This window comes from Hemicordylus capensis, chromosome 1 (assembly GCF_027244095.1).
Source record: "Hemicordylus capensis ecotype Gifberg chromosome 1, rHemCap1.1.pri, whole genome shotgun sequence".
In the NCBI taxonomy this organism is placed as follows: Eukaryota; Metazoa; Chordata; class Lepidosauria; order Squamata; family Cordylidae; genus Hemicordylus; species Hemicordylus capensis.
In genome coordinates this window covers 118,710,335-118,733,693 of record NC_069657.1, presented here as the reverse complement: position 1 = coordinate 118,733,693, position 23,359 = coordinate 118,710,335, and the positions used below count along the sequence as shown (strand labels likewise).

Sequence of the window (23,359 nt, the reverse complement as noted above, 5' to 3'; positions counted from 1 at the left end):
GATGCATCTTGATTGCCCCGTGGTGGCCACGCCAGCCATGGTTTCCACATTTACTCAAACTGACCTCACACACTTACCAGAGACTTCCGAACCACCCAGACCTGCTAATTCAAGAAGGCGGTCGAGTATTACACCCGGAAGTTCTCACACTACAGCTGACAGCGTGGCGGATCGACTACTAAAGAAAATCCTTCTGAACGAACATAAACCGTCTACTAGGCGGAACTATGCTAGCAAGTGGAAGAGATTTACATCCTATGCAGATACACATGGGTTCCGTCCCAAACGCGTTACCATACGGGAGGTCCTGCTTTATTTAACGGATCTTAAGACATTGGGCCTTTCTAATGTGTCCATACAAGTACATCTAGTGCCCTTACGTCTAGACACCCAGAGTGGGATGGCAAGACACTGTTTTCTCATCCGGCCTGTAAGAGTTTCCTGAGAGGGCTCACGAATCTCTATCCTCCTATACGCAAACCAATTGAACCTTGGAGCATCTCTCTGGTCCTCTCTGCGCTAACAGAACCACCGTTCGAATCCATGAATATGACAACTCTTCGCCATATCTCCTTAAAGACAGCCTTTTTGGTGGCTATCACCACTGCCCGCAGGGTGAGTGAGCTGACTGCTCTCCGTATGGACGTACCTTACACCCGGTTTTATCCAGATAAAGTTCTCCTACGTCCGGACATCAGGTTCACACCCAAGGTGGTTTCACACTTCCATGTCAATCAAGACATAGTCTTACCCACCTTTTTTAGTACTCCGTCCACGCCCTTGGAAAAGGCTCTCCACTCTTTAGACGTCCGCAGAGCACTTCTCTATTATCTCTTGAGAACGAAACCGTTCCGGAAGTCCAAAAAGTTACTGATATCGTACAAAGGATCTTCTAGGGGCTAAGCACTGTCTAGGCAATGTTTATCACATTGGCTAGTGGAAGCTATTCGCCTTACCTACTCAATCCACGGTGTACCAGTGCCAAAGACTATCAAGGCACTTCCGCAGCTTTTCTGTCTGGGATATCCTTTCCAGAGATCTGCAAGGCTGCTACTTGGTCATCTGAGGAACCTTTTGTTAAGCACTACGCTATTGACCTACGGTCCGCTGCGGAGACGAACTTTGGGAGAGGCATTCTTAAAAGGGTGTTGCAATAATGCACTGCTCCCTCCTCCTTCCGGAGCTAACTAGACACCCATTCTAATGCATATCAACGGATCCCGTACCAGATAAACAAGTTGCTCACCTGTAACTGATGATCTGGTAGAGATCCGTTGATATCCACTAGACCCTCCCGAGCCTCCCCTCTGCAGTGCACCATAGGTCTATAAAGTAATTCTGGTCATATCTACGACTGCCTCCAAGGAACTGAGTGGCCTGCGCTTCCTCCCGCCTTAAATAGCCACGTGGTCATGTGGGGTGGGGCTCAGGCACCTGAAAGGAGCTGTATAAACTCGACACCGAGAGGCTTCTGCACAGGCGCAGAACCCATTCTAATGGATATGAACGGATCTCTACCAGATCATCAGTTACAGGTGAGCAGCCTGTTTTTACAGGCAGGAAAGGAGGGAATGGATGTCGCTTCCTGCTCTGGAGGATTCCCTGGCTACTGGCAAGTCTGATCTTTTACTAGCTTGTTTGGTGGGATGGAATCCCTTCTTTCTCCCCGCTTTCTTGCTTTCTGCCTTCTCCCCCCCACATAAAACTTTTCTGTTTTCTACTTTCCCCCCTGCATTTTTGCTCCCCCTCTCCCCATTTCTGTTTTCCTCAAATACCCAGGCCTGCTGGCATGGAGGAAAGTGCGGGGGGGGGGAGTAGGCTTCTGTAGGGATGTGCATGAACCTATTCGGCCGGTTTGAAGGTGGGGGGGCAATGTTCTCTTTTTCCCCCCATTTGTGTGCGGAATGAATTTTGTTTTGGTAGGCAGTATCAAGGCAGTGTGCACGTACTTGCATTCAGAGTGTTCCTGATTCAACCTGAGTGGGATCTAAAATTAACTGAGTGGACATCAACAAACATGTGATCACATGCTTTAGAGGGAACACTAGGGTGGGGAGGTAAGCTGCAGCCCTGCCGGACACTTTTAATGCATAGCGCTGGTGGGGGAAACTCAGCAGGAGGGGTAAGAGCACCCTCCCCCACCCTTAAAGGTATCTCCCCTGTCTTCAAACTGCCCCCTGCCGGTTCCATGCACATCCCTAGGCTTCTTAGTGACCAGGTTCTCTCCCTCCCCACCAGCCGCTACTGATCTTAACCACATTCTGCAGCAGGGGCGTAGACTTCTCAATTTCACTGGCGGGGGGGGGGGATAGGGCACGGGGCACATGGGAGGAGAGGTCTTGTGGTAGCAGGTGGTAATTCTCCCCTTTGCCAAGAGAGTCCACCCTGGTTTCCATTTGAATTGGAGACTACATGTGAGCATTCTAAGATATCCCCCTTAGGGGATGGCGTCCCTCTGGGCAGAACACCAGCATGCATAGAGCACACTAGTTTTTCTTCTTTTTATACTACTTCCAAACAGAGAATTATAGTGTAAAAGGGCCCTGAGAGGCAGCTGTGCCTCCTAAGAACTTGCTGAGCTGCTACAAAGACAACAAATGACTCACTGTGTTGTTCAACTGACTAATAAACTTGAGCCATGAGAGCTTATGCTACCTGGCAGCCAGGTGGGGGTGGGGGGGTGGGATTGCCTCCCCCAGGAAATCCAGTGGAGGGCTTGAGCTCCACCACTCCCACCTGGCAGCCTGGTGGGGGCATTGGTCCTTCCAGGAAATCCCAGGGGGGCTTTAGCCCCGCCCCACCCACACTGTTCACACACACAGTACCAGTGCCTTCTGTATACGACTCTGACTGTGGACCAAATGCAGGTAAGCTGATTAAGATGGGGGGCGTATCTATGGTGGGGCAGGCAGGGCATGTTCCCTGGGCACCACTTGAAGGGGGGGCACCATTTTTTAAAATTAAAAAAAAATTGCTGCCGAATACAAAATGGCCACCGCGCATGCTCAAATGGCCTCTGTGAGGCCCTAGGCCATGCCAGGCCTTAGAGGCCATTTGAGCATGAGCGGCAGCCATTTTGTTTTCAGTGGCCATTTTTTTAAAAAAAAATATTTAAATGACCACTGCACATGCTCAAATGGTCCCTGTGAGGCCCTAGAGGCCAGCGGGGGGGGGAGGGGGAACCTTTGCAGACCCCCCCCATGGCCTTTAGGAAGCCCCCCGAAGGGGCTACAGGCAATTTTTTTCATGTAAGTCACTGTACACATATTCAGATATGTGACTTGCATGTGACCTTCAGACTTGTATTTTTCAGCTGATATTGTGGTAAACTTATCTGAAAGATGAGTATCAAATGTTTGGACAGGGGATGCAATTTCAGTGCTTGCCCTAGGTGCTATTTTCCCTAGATATGCCTCTGATTAAGATTAATTCAGGCAAATTTAAATCACAATGGCTGGTGGTGGGCCTGATCTGTGAAAGAGAGTAACATCTTTGTAGACAGAGTTTTGTCTCTCCTCCTTCTTCAGGTTTACACCCTTAGAGTTCTTCCAGGCATGACATGGTGGTGCCTGACATTTCAAGTTGTTGTTGTTGTTACAAATATGTTCAGGTTTTCTCAAAGTGGTTTATTTAGAAAAAGGATAGGATTCTTCTCTGTCCCAAAAGGGCTCACAATCTAAAAAGAAAAATAATATCTACACAGTTGAGGGGAATAGTGTGCTGGGGTAGAATAGGGACAGTTGCTCTCTCCCTGTTAAATATAAGAGAATCGCCACTTTAAAAGGTCCCTTTTTGCTCACTTAGCAAGGATTGTAGTACTTTTAATTAGCAGGGTTGAAACGATCTCCTATAAGTGGATGGTGCCATTTTCTTTCTCAGAAAATGGTACATATCTCTGGAACAACTTAAGCAAGCAACAACAATGTTGTAGTAGTGCCCTGAGATATGCTGTACTAGCTCCATTTGGGGAGAAAATCATCTTTTCTTCCTTTTTCTGATTTTAAAACAAAATCTTGAGGCTTGGATATTTAATATGCTCTGTGAGATGAGCATATTACAAATTGCAGCCAGTGCAGATTGCCGTAGTACCTCTTCCCCCTCCTCCGCCCTTTCTTTTTTAATTGAGCTTTATCATTGCAAAGCCAGATTTTAACAGACATTGTGGGAGGGAGCGTATGCTAACTGTTTTTCTATGCCCCACATCACTGAACCCATAAGGCACACACTCTTCATTCAAATATGGAAGTTGGTGTACAGAAAAACGCTGGTGCCACATCCCTAACTCTCATCCTCCTCATTCATCCTGATTTTAAACTCTTCTCCATTAAAAAGCACATTCTGCTCACCCTACAGGCCAAGTAAACTAATATTCTGAACTTTTCCTGTAGCTTGAAACCTGGCCATTATTTGTCTTAAGAAAATAGCTACCATTTTTGGGATAAGCCTAGTTCTGAACAATAGACAGATACTTTTACCTGGGGATATTTCCAGATATCGGAACCATTGTAACAGCCTCCATCTGGTTTGGATTCTCCTCTGTAGAGTAGATAGTATAATTACTGATGCTGCGCTGGCTCTCTGGGTATGAATTATTTGTTTGAGAATTTTTTGTTGTTGAAAAGTGCTATATAAATTATTATACCGATGCTTTTTCGACAATCCTCTGCACTGGGGTCTGCACACAATTCAAGGTATTTTTATCTAAATGTAACAAAAATCTCTAAATAAAAATCTAGATTTATATTTCTCCTAGGTGTGCCCAGGGAATATGCGTCCAGGCAGCCCAGCTGATTGGCTGGGCTGCGGAGGCGCCTGATTGGCTGGCACACCCAGGAGGAGGAGAATTGGCCAGCTGTGGGCCAGGGCTGCTGGCGGGCCTGGCCTGGCGACCGGTGGTGGCTGCAGAGCGGGCAAGAGAGGCGCGCGTGGGGGGAGGGAGACCGAGCGAGTGAGAGAGGCTCGGAGGCGTGGGGGGAGAGAGACGGGGTGAGCGAGAGAGGCGCGGGGGGACCAGCCAAACGAATTCTCCCAACAAAACCCAAAAAGGAAGTGAACTACCGCACAGATGCTCTGTGCGGGTTCAGCTAGTAGATAAAATATTTTACCAGAGAAGCACTCCAAAACGCTTGCTATGCCTGTCATGTTTTGAATATGAAGTGTCATTCTTCATCTGAAGTGCAACCCCCCTGCCCTTAAAGAACCACCCCCGCCAGCACTGGACTGCGCCTCTGCGGTTCCGTGCACATTCCTAGCTGGGGATGATGAGCATTGTAGTTCAACAACAGCTGGAGAGCCAAGGTTGCCTACCCGTGTGTTATGACAAGCCTAAGGTGTGGACAAATGATGGAGTTGCAGTTTCCTTGCTGTTTAGAGCAAGGCAGCAGTTTAGTTATTCATCCACTACTCCTGCTTGCTGCAAACCAGAATCCTCACTATATACTTTTTGGTTGAAAATCCAATAAGTGACTGACAGCAGGATTGCCACCATTTTTGTTGCAGAGTTTGCTGTTCCTGGAACTTTTAATAGCTGCATGTGGGGCACAGAAATAAATGAACCTCCTTCCCTCCGCACCTGCTCCAACCCCGCCCTTCCCACCTGCCTGCCTCTTTCTTCATCCCCAACCTTGCAGAAGTTGGTGGTTCAGGATGTTGGATTTGGCTCCTCCCACTGCACTCTCCATAGCGCCTAGTAATTGAGGAGGATAACAGAGATGGGAAAGAAGAAAAAGAAGAGTTGGTGCTTAGTTAACCACCACTCAAGCACCAGCCACTGAAAGGAGAGGTGGGGAGGAAGGAAAGGAGGGACATGCAAATAGAGCTCTGCTGTCGCTCCCATTGGCAAGTGCCACAACTGATAGCTATCTGCTACCACTGATAGCTGAAAAAACCTCTGCTCTGTTGCATGCAGTGGGAGGAGAGATGGACATAGTGGGGCTGCGAGGTCACTGGGGCCAAGAAAGTACCAGTAGGAGTTTTGACTTGAGGAGTCCTGGCAGCACGCAATCTTGGTTCAAAAACATTGGTATATAGACCATACTGAGCTAGGTAGATCAATGGTCTGCCATGGTATAATATGTTCCACAGTGTCTTTAAATTTCTGTTTAATGTTTAACAGAAACAGTAATTTTTCTGTTACTGTTCTATGTTTACCTGTTCATATAAATGTGAGTTTCTGTGCAAAAAGAATCTGCAACAACAGATTTTTTTAAATCATGGAAATTCATGATTGTATGCCTTATATACAATAAAGTGATGATACATGCATATGTATAGTTTTCTTTAGGGAGGAGAGCTGGTCTTGTGGTAAAGGTAAAGTGTGCCATTGAGTCGGTGCTGTCTTGTGGTGACCACAGAGCCATGTAGTTTTCTTTGGTAGAATACAGGAGGGGTTTACCATTGCAATCTGCCATGCAATATGAGAGGATGCCTTTCAGCATTTCCCCATATCACTGCTGCCCCATATAGTTGTCTCCCATATCTGAGAAACATACCAGTGGGGATTCGAACCGGCCACTTCTGGCTTGCTAGTCAAGTCATTTCCCTGCTGTGCCATTAGGTGGCTGGTCTTGTGGTAGCAAGCATGAATTGTCCTCTTTGCTAAGTAAGGTCTGTCCTGGTTTGCATTTGAAAGGGAAGAGACTATATGTGTGAGCACTCTTAAGATATTCCCCTCAGGAGACGGGACTGCTCTGGGAAGAGCATTTGCCTGCAGAAGGTTCCAAGTTCCCTCCCTGGCATCTGCAAGATAGGGTTGAGAGAGACTCCTGCCTGTCATGGGCATAGCTAGGAGAGAGGGGGCCTGTATTCGCCCCTCTCCCCAGCAGCCCTTCAGGGAGGGAAATAATGAAGAAAATAGGAAGGGGTGGAACTAGGGGCGCCTCAGGAGCTGGTGGGGACTTAGGAGCTGGGGGCCCCGGGTTCTTTGAACCCATCTGCTCAATTATAGCTACACCCCTGCTTGGAGAAGCCACTGCCAGTCTGTGTAGACAGTGCTGAGCTAGATAGACCAATGGTCTGACTCGGTATAAGGCAGCTTCCCACATTCCTGTAGTAAAGTTAAAATGTGCAATCAAGTTGATTTCTACTCCTGGCGCCCACAGAGCCCTATGGTTTTCTTTTGGTAGAATACAGGAGGGGTTTCTCAATCCCTCCTCCCATGCAGTATGAGATGATGCCTTTCAGCATCTTCCTATATTGTTGCTGTCTGATATAGGTGTTTCCCATAGTCTGGGAAACATACCAGCGGAGATTCGAACCGGCAACCTTCTTGTATTTATATGCAAACCAGAACTGTATCTTGTTCTGGAAGTAAATGTGCACAAACCAGAAGAGACCATGGCTGGCATTCATGGAACACCACTGACAGAAGCTCCTTCCATGGAAGGAGAATTGCACTTATGCAAGAGGTACTTGTATGAACAGAACTCTCTTTCTGTTCACTGAAGGCGCTTCTGCTGGTGGTGCACTACTGTACCAAGGAGCTGGATGTCACCCCATTAGTTGCAGATCACATAGGTGATAGACATAAGTGTAAAAATGCATGTAAAATTTGCATATGAAATTCACTTTTCATATATGGATTAAGTGTGGTGGCTGAGTAAAATTTTACCCTTTTAAGTCAGTATCTGACATCCTGACTAAATTACTCACTGGAAATCCTATTGAAATTCATTAGTCCTCCAGAGTAACTCTTGCGTATTACTACTGAGTAACTTGGTCTGGGCATCAACTAGTATTTCCTAAACTTCTGATACCGGTAGTTGATGCGCATTGAAACTGGAGGCATACTTACAGTGTTGGCTCATGCAAAGTAGATTGCAGCCTTTGAGGGCCAGTAATGCTGCTTATGCTATGCTAGGGATAACTAAGATCATTCAGTCACTGCCAATGCAGAAATGAAGCACAATTGTTTATTCCCAGGGAGACTGATTGGAAGGAGGTGTGCCCTGGGATGTAAAGGAAGGAAACTTTTAATTATTTAATTTATTTTTGAGGTATTCTAGCACCTCTCAGTTCACACCATTGTGCCATGGCATGAAGTTTGAGAATGGTGGGTTTTTTGGTGGATTTCCAGTCCCAAATTTTGTTACCAGTTTTTAAAACCTTTTTAAAAATATCACAACACTGCTTTCCTTCTTAAAGGCTAGAATCATTAAAAAGAATCAGTACTAGAAATTCCTGAGGACTAGAAACTAAAAAGAGAAAGAAATATAAATAAGATTCTTGCATTTTTAGCAAGATTTATAATGTCAAGCTTCTGTATGCACCCCTCCCTGTATGAGATTTGTAATTACAAGGATGAGCAAAACTGATTCTTTTCCAAATGAACATTTATCAGAAATATTATTTAGTTTGAGGGATATTATTGCTAAAAATGATTTCTGCTGGATATCCAGAATCTACTGCTAATACTATATAAATTATATTTCTTTTTAGGTAGACAATGTTATTAGCCCAGATAAATCGTGACTCTCAGGGAATGACGGAGTTTTCTGGAGGAGGGATGGAGGCTCAGCATGTAACTCTCTGTTTGACCGAAGCTGTAGCTGTGCAAGGTGAGCAAAGATATTGATGCCGTTCAGTGTGGCATTTGTGAGAAGCAAAATGTCCACCTTTGGTGCACTTAAAAGTTGTCGTTTATTTGAAATTCACCATAGAAGTTAATCAGAAATTACCAAATGACTAAACATTTTTCTTTGTCTCTAAATTGTTTTCTCAATAGAATATGCTTTCAGGGTAATAGTTACATATTGCCAAGTAATGCTAAATTATTTTTTCTTGTTAGATGGAGATAATTTAGACAACATGGAAGGAGTAAGCTTACAAGCAGTTACACTTTCTGATGGTTCTACTGCCTACATACAACATAATTCTAAAGGTAAAGTTATTTAAAATTTCTGCAGCTAAGATTTTTGTCATTAGGTAATAAAATACTCTCATAGGAATTTATCATTTCATAAAGAATCATTTTGTGTGAATTTGTCATTTCAACAAAGCTGAACTGTGTTGTTTATAAACACTTAAAAATGCATGGACACAATCACACAGTTTTAATCTGTATTCATTAATATAGAACAAGCACTCCTTATGTGCACAGTCACAAAAGATTTGAATAAGTGCTTCACATGTAAACAGATAGTGACCAGAAAGCCCAAACAAAGGGAACATTTGTCTTGCTGTTCGGCCATTTGGAATTGGTAGCCATCACAGTGACACTCACGAAAGGTTTTAGCAGTGGCAGTGGTCTGCTGTGTTGCACACCTGCCTCTGTAGAAGAGTTTGTGAAAGAGGCAATGCAATGTCCTGTGCAGCATTGTCCACTAGCACAAGAACTTACCTGGTTCGGCTGCAGGCACCCGAGGCAATACAGCTTCCCAAAGGAGGTGCCGAGCCGGTTCATGTACATCCCTACTCTCTGCTTGCTATATACCTAGCACCAGCAAGAGCTTGCAATGATGCAAGTACAAAAATAGGACACGTGGAGGTTTTAAGATGCACGTCTGTCCTGCTTAAGTTTAATAGGATGCTACTAATGGTGCAGCGGGGAAGTAACTTGCCTAGGGAGCAAGAGGTTGCTGGTTCGAATCTCTGCTGGTATGTTTCCCAGACTGTGGGAAACACCTATATCGGGCAGCAGCAATATAGGAAGATGCTGAAAGGCATTGAGGCTATTCACATGATTGCAGAAAATTGGGCTAGGCTCCGCTAGTCCAATTTTCTGCAGTTGTGAGAACCACCGGGCTTGGCTGCGAGCCCAGTGGTTCTTGAGCGGGTAACTTGCTCAAGTGGCCCGCCCCTAAAACTGGGTTTGTGGAGCGAGCGCTCCACAAACCTGTTTTTAAAAAATTGTGAGTAGCTGTGGCTCCCCGCCACGGATACTCACAAGGAGACCCTTGGAGGGGAGGCAAAAAGCCGCTTCCTGGCTCCGGGGGTCTCACTAGCATGGAGCTTCTGGGGGCCGATCAGCTCCGCTCGCACAGGGCATGCTGGAGCATCTGGGGGCCGATTGGCCGCCAGCTCCGTCACGGAGCCGGCAATCATGTGGGCAGCCAATCTGGCCGCCCAGGGCTCCCACCCTGCTCGTGTGCAGGGAGAGCGGGCTTAGCCTGCTCTCCCCGCTCACTCTCCAAAACCAGGTCTCACTGATCGTGAGACCCAGCTCATTATCTCATACTGCACGGGAGAAGACAATGGTAAACCCTTCCTGTATTCTACCAAAGAAAACCACAGGGCTCTGTGGCCACCAGGAGTCGACACTTGACTCGACGGCACAACTTTACCTTACTACTATTGTGCATACAGAGGGCTTGTGTTGTTAAAGCTACCATCAAGCTTAGATTCAGATATACCCTACTTACTCTAGCAGTTTTGGTTGCTTATCCTCACTATGACCACCCAACAGATTATGTAATACATCAGACAGCACCAACCATCTTTTTGATGTTGCATCCATGGTTTCAATCCAGCAAGGCAATAGCATGTGCACTTCCATTGTCTGATGCAGAGCAAGCAAGGGAAACTATCCATGCAGCATAGTTCTGTCTGCAGGGAACTTGATCCAGCAGATGCTCTGCACGCAGAAGCTTGCTTCTTCACATGAATCACTCTTGCTTGATTGGGACAATGGTTTTTTAAATGTTCAGTGTGTGCTTTTTATGCATATGTTCCAGATGGCAAATTAATGGATGGTCAGGTGATTCAGTTGGAAGATGGTTCAGCTGCTTACGTCCAACATGTTCCTATGTCTAAGAGTAGTAAGTATATTACAACAAATGCTTAATTTGAAGCGGCTGATGTGGTGACAAGGGCAATGTAATAATTGGTTTAATTAAAAATTCTTGCTATCATTTCATATTTTTACATTTTAAGTTTTTTTCACATCACTCCAATATTTTTATATGCACGGTGCATGTGCCACACAATTCCCTCGCCCAGCCTGTCATTCCTTCTCCTCCTCTCCTTCCACCCCTGCAAGCTTGACATGTTCTTCCTTCTCTCTCTTTCCTCTCATTCTCTGTTTTTCTGCTTCTCCATCCCTCGCCTGTTGCATCCTTTGTTCCCTCCTTGTACACCTTCAGCGCATCACGGCCCCCAACCCCACTTACCTCACCCAGCAGTGCATGAGCCATTGCTGCCCTCATTCTCCTCTGTCCGCCTTCCCCACTCTGGTTTTTGAAAAACCAGGGAAGGGAGCAGAAGAAGAAAGTGTTCTCAGTTGCTGAGGCCAGGGACATCTCATGGGTTATCCTCTCTCAGGAGCTCCAGGCAGGACAGAAAGTAAATAGTTAAAAGACTAAGCCACGCCCACTAGAGCCTGAGGGGGATAACCCCACCCCAGTTCTTTCTGTCCTCAGCAAGCTCCAAGGCAGCGTTTTTCTAGCTTTCTCTGTTTTCTGCTGATATTACTTCTCTCATTGATTTCCTAACTACAGTATTCCATTCTCCAAATCCATTTTTCTGTTCCTGATCATTATTACTTGCTGTTGCCTAAAAAAGAAGAAAGAAAGAAAGAAAAACACCCTTCTTTCGTCTGTTCTCTTCTCTCCCCCCCCCCCCGACTTCTCTTCCCCTCATCTCCTCTTTCCTCTCCGTTGCTTGGAGCCAGGCAGAGGGGTGCAGAGCAATTTTTTCAACAAAGGGAAGAGATCGAGTGTTTTCGGACTGGGAGGCTTCAGGGCTGTTTGTAGGCCCTATTGGCGCAGGCTGCTGCAAGCTCTACATAGCAAGGCCGCTTTTCCAACCTCCAGAAGACCGCTCCAAAAAATTGCCAGTAGTGAGTTGAAAGTCCGTGATCGGCCGTCTTTCATCTATGGGCCATGGTGTCTCTCTGCTCCCCCCCCCTCCCGGAAGGGCTTGATTCTCCCGCGTCGGTGACGGCCGCTCTCGAGCCGCTCGTCCTGATCGTTGAAGGGGCCGCGTCAAGTTGTTTCAGGCAGCTTCAAGTGGCTGTGAAGAGCACTTTCAGAGGCTCCCTATTGCCAACGCCCCACCAACCTCTGAAGAGATTAGGTGGATTGGCGAGCTAGCTAGCAACCTGACCAGCATGGCAGCGAGGTCATCACAGTCATCTTCTGTTCCTAAGATGGCGACAGTTGTGAAGAATTCCTCCATTTTACCTAAAGGAGCGGGTAATGTAAAAGTGAGACAGTCTCTAAAAGGGCGGGAAAAGACTAAGACTGTGACTATGGTGTTTGGCCAGCAGGGGGTGTCTGCTGCAGAGACTGGGCCTAAAGAATCCAGTTCTAACCCTGCTGTTTTACCTAAGTCTGTGCCACCTGAGTGGCAAGCATGGTTTCACAATGCAATCATTGACACCATCTACCAGGTTAGGCCCCCTAAGAGGAGTAAGAGGTCCAAAAAGGGGAGAAGGCATAGGTCACCCACTGTGAGCCCCTCATCTAGCAAGTCTGTCAGTCCTTCTCCCAAGAAAGCCAAAAGCAAGCGTAAGCATAGTGAGCTGGGCAAGTTGGCTGGCAAGGTGGCACAGGACCATTCCTCTGATGCTTCTGATCAGACTCTGGGGGCCCTAGGGGTTTACTTGCACCTCGGAAAAATGTCATTGCAAACTCAGAGAGGCCTAATCTGCCTTCTGACCCTGAAGACCCAATTAATGCAGGGGGAAGTTTTGATCCGGACCCAGAGACTCCATTAGACAAGGGTGACGGGGAATGGTCTGGAGGGGAGGACTCTGATGATGCCTCGGTGTCACAGTGCCTCTTTGTGGCAGAGGACTTCAGCCCACTGATGTCCAGAATTATTAATACAATTGGACTGAAATCAGAGGCTGGGCAGAATTCTGACTCTTCCGCCAAAGGGGACTTGGTCTTCCTAGAACACGCCCCAAGGACATGCTAATGCCCATGCCAGAGTTGTTTGTGGATGTAGTCAAACAGGAATGGTTGACACCAGCTTCCAACCGCAAGGCTACGTCCATGACTAACAAATTTTATTCTTTTCAGCAAACCACTAGCAAACCACTTTTCAGCAAACCACTACACTAAACCTCAACACTATTTGGTTGAGGACACCAAATGCAGATGCCCAGATTTCGCAATTGGTGTTGGGTTCCCTGGTACCTCGAGAGGGTGAGGTTTCTCTAAAAGACATAGCTGAAAAGAAGGCCGGGCTGTCATTTAATTGTGTCATGAGAACGTGTCCCTGGTGATCCGCGCAACAGCGGCAGCATCCATGGCAGCCCTCACCTCCTTATTATGGGTGGTCAATCTTCTGAGTGACCCTCCAGGGGACCCAGTTAAGATGAGACAGCAACTATTAAAGATCCAGAAAGCGCAGGCCTTTATGGCCAATGCCACTCTTGATAGATTAGATTCTCAGCACAAGTGGCGGCTTCGTCAGTTGTTGGCAGATGCCACTTGTGGCTCAAAATTGGACAGTTGATTCTACCTCCTAGGCTTAATCTTGCCACCGTCCCTTACGATGGCAAAAAGCTTTTTGGTGACTCTGCCCTACAAGACATTATTGTAGAGTTGTCTTATAAGCGAAAGATGATGCCTTCAACCAATCAAAAGACTGATAAACAGCCTTTCAAATGGCCCTTCCAATACAATTGGCCCTTTCAGGCCCTTCCGGGGCTGGGACAGAGATACAAAATTCCAGAGGGGATCTTGGAATCGTCAGAGAGCACCCTTTAGAGGGTTCGGTACCTACAAACAGCAAGCTGCTCAGTCAAAGCAGCAAAAGCTACAACAATGACTTGAAGCACGTCAGGCTTGGAGGGTGTTTGTTCACCTCGCCCCAACCTGGGAAGATTCAACCTCAGACAACTGGGTTCTGCAGCTGATCCATCATGGCTACAGGATAGAGTTCCACTCCTCTCCCTGCTGCCGCTTTATCCCCACTCCAAGGTCAAAAGCATTCTCAATGCATTTGCAGATGGTCCAGGTGATCCAACACCTTCTGGACATCGGGGCAGTGGAGCCAATGCCTCTGGCACAGGAGGGAGAGGGAGTTTATTCTATCCTGTTTACCGTCCCAAAAAGGGACGGCTCAAGGAGGGCTGTTTTGGACTTAAAATTTTTGAACAGATGGGTCCGCAGAACTCATTTCCAGATGGAAACTCTAAGAGCAGTTTCAGAGGCACTCTTTCATCTGGATGTGCTGGTGTCCATAGATTTAAGGGAGGCCTACCTGCATCTTCGTACACACCTGGAAAGCAGGGCAGTACCTTCAGTTTAAATATGCTGGATGGCATTTTCAGTACTCGGCACTCCCCTCCGGCCTGTCAGCAGCCCCTTGTGTCTTCACAAAGTTGTTGGTGCCACTGATGGCACAGCTCCGTCAGAAAGGGATTCATCTGTTTGCATATATAGACAATTTGGTGCTGCAAGTGAGATCTCTCCCAGAGTCAGAATGGGACTTGGCCTTTACTATCGCAACACTCAAGAACCATGGTTTCATCATAAATGGAGAAAAGAGTCAATTGACGCCATGCCACAGGATGTGCCATTTGGGGGTAATCATAGTTACCTTAGTGGACCGCCTCTTGCTTCCACCGGACAGGTTACAGACTATCCAGACAGAGATTCACCTGGTCCTAGTGAGTCCAAGAGTTCCTCTGGCTTCCTTGTCAAGACTGCTGAGCTTGATGGTGGCCGCAACGGACTCGGTTCCGTGGGCTTGATCATCTGCGCGACCTCCAGTGGTTTCTCCTACCTGTCTCCGCTGGTGGATCGACTCCAACAACCTGAATTGGGGAAAGACATTCTTGGACCCACAAAGGTTCATCATAACAACAGATGCAAGTGACAGGGGCTGAGGAGCCCACTGCCTCAACCAGTCAGCGCAGGGGCTGTGGAACAAGGAGGAGCGTTCTCACAGCATAAATTGGAGGGAACTCCACGCAATTTGCCTAGTGCTACTAGCATTCCAGGAGATCATCTGAGGCACCGAAGTATTAGTAAAGACCGACAATACGACGGCAAAGGCATATGTAAACAAGCAGGGGGGGACCAGGTCCAGGTCACTTCACCAGCAGGACGTCCTTCTGCTGTCCTGGGCAGAAAGTAACCTTCCTTCCCTGATGGCACACCACGTCAGGGGAGAACTGAACCTGGTTGCAGACTGGTTAAGCTGGGCTGACATCCAACCAGGGGAGTGGGGTCTAAATCCATCAGTTTCTCCCAGATAACAGAGAAGATGGGCATGCCCGAAGTAGACCTCTTCGCGACTCAGAAGAATGCGCAATTACCAGCGTTTATGACTAGATTTCCATGCAGGGAGGCGATGGCAGTGGATGCCCTATCCAATCCATGGCCAGATGCTCTCCTTTATGCGTATCCTCCGACACCTCTGTTGGCTAGAGTCCTGCAATGGGTGTGTCTTCTTCGAGCAAAAGTACTCTTAGTGGCACCATTCTGGCCCAGGAGACCTTGGTTTCCAGAGCTGCTCCATGTGGCGGTGGAGCCACCTTGGGAGTTGCCTCAGGCCCCGGACCTGCTCCATCAGGGTCCAGTTTTACACCCGGATCCATGTTGGTTTCGACTCACTGAAACTGAGCAGCGAGTCCTGAGCCAACGTGGCTACTCGGACAGAGTTCTCAGCACTATGCTTGCATTGTGAAGTCCACCAACAGAGAGAATTTATCAATATACATTGCGAGCACTCTTTTGCTGGATGTCATGCAACTCCGTTCCAAAGGGCACGGCTAAGTTATGTCATCTCCTGCTCTTCTTACAAGAAGAGTTCAAGAAGGGACTACCTCCGAATACCCTGAAATGGCAGGCGTCGTCGTTGGTGGAGTTGCTCTCAGCAGAAAAGGACAAGATCTCTCAGTCACATCCTCACCTGCGTAGGTTCTTACGAGGTGCCTCGCTGATGTCACCTCCAACAGTGCACAGGTTCCCCCCTTGGGAACAACCTACTGTCCTCAAGGCATTGCAAGCTCCCCCTTTTGAACCTTTGACAGCTATTCCAATCAGGGTCTTATTTAAATTGGCCTTTTTGGTGGCCATCACTTCTGCAAGGCTCTAGTGGGCATGGCTCACTCCCCCTCAGCCTCTAGTGGGCGTGGCTTAGTTTTTTTACTATTTACTTTCTGTCCTGCCTGGAGCTCCTGAGAGAGGATAACCCATGAGATGTCCCTGGCCCCAGCAACCAGAAGAAGCCTTCACGGTAAGTGAAACCAATGCTCCGTTTTGAGCCGGAGCAGTAGAGTACTGGCCTGGAGGGTCTCCACTCTGTTGCCTTCAGTACAATTCCGTTTGCCTTTTTGGAGAGTGGTGGGGGAGGGACTTATTGGAGTGGCTCTTTGCTAAGTGGGGTAGCACCACTTGGCACATGCAGGGTGGCAGGGGGCATTTTGCCACCCCAATGGCACTCCAAAAATCTGTCATTCCAGGTGGCTGCCTTGTCCCACCTCATGGAAGAACCACCCCTGCAATCCTATTTAACTTAAGTTACTTTCCTCTTCCCACTGATACAGGAGATAGTCTTCGTCTAGAAGATGGACAGGCAGTTCAGCTTGAAGATGGAACAACAGCTTTCATTCATCACAGTTCAAAAGGTAAATTACATTTTGACATGTAATTAATTTTGCAGTAAACGATGTAACTGTAATTTCTTGTTAGTGGTCCCATTGTCCTCCACACTTTGGATGTCTGCGCCTACATCGACAGGACCTTGAAACCTTCTAGAGCTATAAGCTTTTTGGCAGTAGCCCCACCCCCTTGGTGACACACACAAGGCCCCTCACAGATTACCTCCCTCAGTCGTCTTCTGACCACTGCGATAGAGACTTCAGGAGACCTTCTGCCTCACTTCATGTGAGGAGACCTGTCAGCAACAACAACCAAACAACCCTCCTTACCCTTTCCCCTTAATTTAGTTTTTTTAAAAAAATTCTATCTGTCCTCCCATTTTTCAGTCATTCTCTTTTTATGTCTTTGTTTAACTCGCCCCTCCCCCACCACCCTGCTCAAGGTTTTTCTCTTCAGAGATCCTGAATCAGTATATGGCTGCCAGAATCTCTTTTAAGTGCTGCCTTACTTGCTCTGTTAAACACTCCATTTCAGACAGGCACGAGGAGTCTTTAGTGGGCCTTGGAGACCCACCAAACTGACTTCTGTGCTATTTGCCAGGGCTTTACTAGACAGGCCCAATGCAAATGCACTTCCTGCCTCTATGCTTTGCTGTGAGAGAGGGCCTTACATGCTACATTGGCCCTATAAGCCACCCCCACTAGCTAGCTATCCCAGCAGCGCTGTACCAGCTCTGGTATCCTGTACTCTCAGGAATCCGAGCAACTCTGCTGTGGGAGATAGGGAAGTGTACGGGACCGGCAGGGGCTGGTTTGATGGCGGAGGTGGGATGGGCTTTAAAGGTGGAAGAGGATGCAGTCCCCTCCCTCCTGCGTTTCCCCCACCGGCGCACGTCTCACTAGAAGCCCATAGGGGTGGCAGCATACCTCCCTGCTGCCCTGCTCCGACGTTATCCGCAAGTACCATCTGACTGCATGTAGCATATGTCATATGCACGCACCCAACTTGCGCGTGTGAAGTGCGCAGTCACAGCTGCTACTTCCAGGTACTTCTGGATAATGTCGGAGCGGGGCAGCAGGGAGGTATGCTGCCGCCCCGATGGGCTTCTAGTGAGACTTGTGGGCGGGGGGGGAGTGCATCCTCCCCCGCCCTTAAAGCAACCCCCACCCCACCCCTGCCGTCGAACCCTCGAGCCGGGCAACGTTTGTGCACATCCCTAGTGGGAGAGCGCGTTACATGCTACATCGGCCCTACAAGCCACCTACTAGCCAGCTATCCCAGTAGCGCTCTACCAGGTCTGGTATGCTGTGTTCTCAAGGATCCAAGCAGCTGACGCAGAATGAGTCACAACCAGTTCCAGTACCAAAGTCAGGCCCCGCACTCCCTCTCTTAAAGAGTCAGGCGCTGCTAACACCAAAGGCTTCCTCCTCAGGGCTTAAGCCTGCTAATCAAGGGAAGCCAGTGGACCAAGCTGGAGTAAAGAAGCAACATGGTAAGAGGAAGCATCCCAGGGTTTGGAGAGCAGGAGAGGCAGAGCAAGAAGACCTTTTACTTGCCTGGACCTCGCTAGAGAGCCTTCTCAAAATATTACGCTTATGAGAGCCATAGACCACATTATTATTTTATTATTATTTATTTAATACATTTATAAACCGCCCCATCCAGAGGCTCTTGGCAGTGTACAACAACTTTTTAAAAGACAATAAAAACACACAATTCAAAAACAATTTAAAACCAATTAAAATACTTTTGAAAACAACAACACTTTACAAGCCTTGGAAGGCCAGGCCAAACAAATAAGTTTTTAGGGCTCTCTTAAAGGCCGACAGAGAGCCTAAACTGCGGGTGTCTGCCAGGAGTGCATTCCATAGACCAGGAGCAGCTACAGATATAGCTGCTCTATAGTAAACCTCTATAGAGTACACCAAAGTGATGTGTCCTACATGTATTTGCATCCAAAACCTAACTCAATAGTTGGGTTGAGTCTTCTCAGCAAGGAGCGAAACAGAAGTTATGATCTACCCCATCAGATCCTGATGGCAGAAAGTAGATTCATTTGGTAAACAGATATATGCCATTGCAAACCTTCAGATACACGTATCAAACTATTAGGGGTGTATGACTAAGTATACCCATTTTCTCTTTATAAACTTGAACCTTTCATCTGTCAGCTTCAACCAGACCAAAAGGATGCAGCTATGACAGTTTTATCTGTAGGCTTACAGACCACTAAGCAACAACTGCTCTCTACCTGCCATGAGGCAGGCTGTGGTTCTAGGGCAATGGCGACGATAGTGGCACTACGGAGACACGCGTGGCCATATCAGCGAAGTCCAGTTAAGCAATGCCCTTGGACCTAACACTCTCAACAAAGATCATCCTACCAGCCATTCTGCCATTATGATCTCAGAAGAAACAGATATTAACCTTACAGTTCCTTTTTCAAGTGAACTATGCCACCACAGAAAACCACTCCTAAGTCCAAGCCAGCCTACGATAAAAGGGCCTGACACAATGACCAGCTCAAGATTTGTCCCTTTCACAGAAGCATGGTAGGCAATTACTACGGACCAGTGGGTGGTGACTATACAGTAATCCCTCGACCTACGAACTACTCAACTTACGTTGTTTTCGAGTTACGAGCGACAAAAAGACTGGAAGTAGTTGCTTACCGGAAGTAGTTGCTTACTCGACCTACGAATGTTTAGATGCGGCTTCCTCGAATTACGAGTGCTTTGAGACTTCCGTGGTGCGCTCCTCGACTTAGGAAAATTTCGACCTCCGAACGTGCGTTCGGAATGGATTATTTACGTAAGTCGAGGGACCACTGTAATTTGATTGGGATTTTCAATAGAGTTCCATACATTTCCATACATTTTTCAGGAACACATTGTACACACTATACCCCGTCCTACAACAGGAAGTTTGATCCTTTATCAAGAAAGGCGCCTTTCAACCATTGCACACCAACACAGCCAAGGGTTTTTACTCAAGGTACTTCCCAATCCTGAAATGAGATGGAGGCCTGAGGCCGACTCTAGATTTTCGTGGCCTCAACAGTTTTATTTGCTCCCGTCAGTTCTGTATGATCACTCTCACCCAGATCTGTTTTCACAACGACTGGTTTGTGGCAATAGACTTTAAAGACACCTATTTTCATATTTCTATTTGGCTGCACCACAGACAGTACCTACGCTTCTGCATTGGGAAGAGAACTTACCAATACAAGGTCCTGCCCTTTAGTCTGTTCACTGCAACTAGAGTCTTTCCCAGCGCATGGCAGTAGTGATGGCATACCTCTGCCAACAGGCTGTCTGTCTATTCCCTTTTTTGATGACTGGCTCTTGATGGCCAGAACCAATGAGAAGTTGCATCAACTTATTCATCCCACACTGACCCTTCTAGGCGATGTGCGTGAACTAGAAGAAGTCAATGTTGGCTCCCTCAAGGACCATAGAGTTTTTGGGCACCATTCTAGATTGCCAGGAGATTCTTGCATCCTTGCCTTCCTGAAGGATAGCATATATCAGGACGATGGCCCACAAGATCTTAACATCACACACTCATCCAGCACAGTCCATACAAGAGATGCTGGGGTTCATGACATCCACTACCAGCATCCTATCTCTAGCACAGGTTCAGATAAGGTGGCCACTGCTAACAGGCCATTTGGTGCAGGCTATGACGACAAAGTGACCACGATGTCATATCTGAACCATGAGGGGGGCACACACTTTCCTGCATTGTCACGCCTAGCCATCAGTATCTGGATGTGGTGCCTTCATCATCAGATCTGGCCTTGAGTCAGACACAACAAACACATTGCAGAATCGGACATTGGGCTGCTCAGTGGTGCACCGCCTCTTCAACAGATGGGATCATCCATGCATAGACATTTTTGCCACCGAAGAAAACAAACAAAGCACACAGTTGTGCAGCGGAGCAGGCCAAGGATGTGACTCCTTGGGAGGTGCACTTCTGTCTTGGAACAAGGAACTGCTATACATGTTTCCTCCATTACCACTCATACCAACAGTTCTACACAAGATCAGAGAGGAAGCAGTAGATTGCATCTTCATCACTCCCTGGCGGCCATAACAAGACTAGTTTTCCACTCTGCTAGCTATGGCGAAAGGTCAGGCATCTGCCTCTACCCAGCCATCCCAACCTATCTTGCCAGACAGCAAGGATCAGTACTTTATCCAGATGTGAAGAGTCTTCATCTCATGGCACAGAGGATCACTGGCTGGTGATCTGAGACCAGGAGGTCCTAGGTGTCATCGCCACTGCCAAGAAACCTTTGATGCAACACTCCTACAGGGCAAAATGGGCACCGTTTATCACTTTTGTGACCTTCAAAGGGGTCAACCCCAAAGAGGCCTCACTGGACTTCTTTCACACCTGTTACTTTAAAAAAAGTTAAATCTTGATGTTCCGTCATTGAAACCGCATCTTGCTGCAGTTGTGGCCCACACTCCGCATGTTCATATTTTCTTGTTGGTCTCTGTTAGAAAAAAAATTTAAGAGACTGCTCCACTTGTATCTCCCAGCTCCAAAATTAGCCCCTCCATGGGATCTCAAGCTGATTCTCTCTATGCTCATGCACAAACCGTTTGAGCCGATGTCTACATGCCTGCTGAAATACTTGGCCATTAAAACACCATTCCTCTTAGCAATTACCTCTACCCTTCGAGTATCAGAGCTCAGGGCTCTTAGGGCTGACCCCCCACCTCCTTTCAAATCCTTCCAACAGAACAAGGTCTTATTCTGGCTGGACATTCTATACTTACCTAAAGTGGTATCTCAATACCATGTGGGGGGGTGAATAAATAAATAAAATCATGAATTGTTTCTCATGTCATCTGCCTTCCGGTCTTCTTTGCCTCGCTGTCTTCAGCTGATAAACACGCTTGGCATACCTTGATTGTGAAACATTCATCGTCCTTTTATCTTCATCGTACTCAACGAATTCCATTAGTCCATCTCCTTGTTCGTCTGCTAAGTTGGGAGAAACAAAGGAAAACAAGTCTACTGCCAGAGTTTGTCAGCCTGGATCACATCTGTTGTCAAACAGGCCTACACACTTGCTAAGAAGCCACTACCACCCTCCATTAGAATGCATTCTGCAAGTGCAGTGATGACTTCTACAGTCAAACACCTTTTGGCGTTGATCATTAAGCTTCATGAGAATACAAGTCTTCGGGTAAGATTTAGCCATGAGGGCCATCTGTCAAATGTAATTTCTACACGGAAAGGTGTGAGACAAGTTTGCCTTCTGGCTCCCTTTTTATTTACTATTTATATAGATTCGCTTATTAAACGCCTTCGGATCACAGACACTCATACACCTAAGTTAGCAGGGGAAAAGCTACCAGTTCTTATGTATGCAGATGATATGGCAATTTTATCACAGACTAAGATTGGACTTAAACAAGCTCTAAGAATCTTGGCCCACCATTGCCATGAAGAGCGCTTGATTATCAATTATGCCAAAACTAAAATAATGTGTTTTAACAACAGATTTAAAAGCTCCATTTGGCAAGTGGTTGGTCATAAAATCGATCAGGTGAAATGCTTTTAAGTATTTGGGAGTAGTTTTCCAATACAATGGGAAGTTGACTGCCCATATTCAGTCAGCAGCTGATTCTGCTCAAAGGAGCTCTGCTGCTATACTTAGATTCTTTAGAACTAAAGGTGGTGGTTTTATCCCAGTGGCCATCAGGTTGTTTATAGCTAAATCCCTGTCACAACTCACTTATGGAGCCCAATTGGGCTCTTACAATAATTTTACCATATTAAAAAGAATTCAATTGGATTTTCTCAGACCCCTGTTTTACTCCCAAATGTACTTGTTAATGCAGTGCTGTGGCAAGAGGCAGGGCTTCCAAAGGTGGAAACCAGGGCCTGGAGGATTATCATTAACTATTGGCTAAAGATTCACTTGTAGCCGGCAGGCCTAATACCTTATTTTCTTTTTATTTCCCCCCGGCCTATCTGGTCTGAGGGGATAATTAATAAATTGTTTTCGATAGGTTTAGATCCTGAACACCTGCTGGAGCTGGGTCTTCGGAGAGCAAAGGCTCTGGTATGCCAATGCCTTCCAAACTTATATAGCCCTTAAAATCATGGACAGGATTTCCTACTGCCCCATACTTATCCACTATCACCTTTTAAAAGTTTCATTGGGCCTTCTCTAGAGCTCGCTTTAATGCCTTGCCATCTGTTTTACTTTATGGCAGATTCCATCAATGGCCGATAGAGGTTTGATTATGTCCCTGTAATGCTAATAAGATTGAGACGGTTGCTCATGTTTTACTTTATTGTGAATTCTATAAAGACTAGCCGATCCCCACACAGAGCATCTGTGCTCTCTCCCCCAATCTGTCCCAGACTGCCGGGCCGAGTGCTGCCACTGCAGCCAGGCCCGCCGCCTCGCCTCAGCAGCCGGGCCCACCGCCGCCTTGTCTTGCCTCGCCTCTGCAGACTACCGCTGCCTTGCTGCTGTGGCCGGGCCGCTGCAACCACCCGGCCAGCCAGTTCTCCTGGGTGCGCCTTAGCCAATCAGGCGCCTCCACCGCCTAGCCAATCAGCTGGGTGCCAGGACACACGTTCCAAGGCACACCCAGGAAAATTAATATAATAGATGTTGGGAAGTGTTTAATTCCGCCTTTGCTGTCTCGGCACTCTGGTTGTCTTGGTTGTTCTTGTATTTCTAATTATTTGTTAGTGAACTTCTTACTTGAAGATAAAGACTCTAGTATCTCATACTCAGTGGCAAAGTTCTGTTATATTGCTAGTAGAATTCGGAGTTCCCTGGTACGTGGTGGGATCTGTGGGTTTGTTTGAATGTATCTCGCGATTTG

General features: G+C 47.1%; 1 protein-coding gene across 3 annotated transcripts in view; it reads left to right on the top strand.

Moving 5' to 3' along the window:
- ZNF143 (zinc finger protein 143) overlaps positions 1-23,359 on the top strand; it is a 122,796-nt gene that overhangs the window by 15,769 nt on the left and 83,668 nt on the right. For 2 of the 3 annotated variants that reach the window (XM_053287232.1, XM_053287233.1), the window contains exons 2-5: positions 8,437-8,555; positions 8,786-8,878; positions 10,671-10,754; positions 16,436-16,522. In XM_053287232.1, the coding sequence (XP_053143207.1) occupies positions 8,444-8,555; positions 8,786-8,878; positions 10,671-10,754; positions 16,436-16,522 (376 nt within the window). In that variant the 5' untranslated portion in view covers positions 8,437-8,443. The remainder of the gene's footprint in view (positions 1-8,436; positions 8,556-8,785; positions 8,879-10,670; positions 10,755-16,435; positions 16,523-23,359) is intronic. The other variant, XM_053287234.1, reaches the window with a different exon arrangement.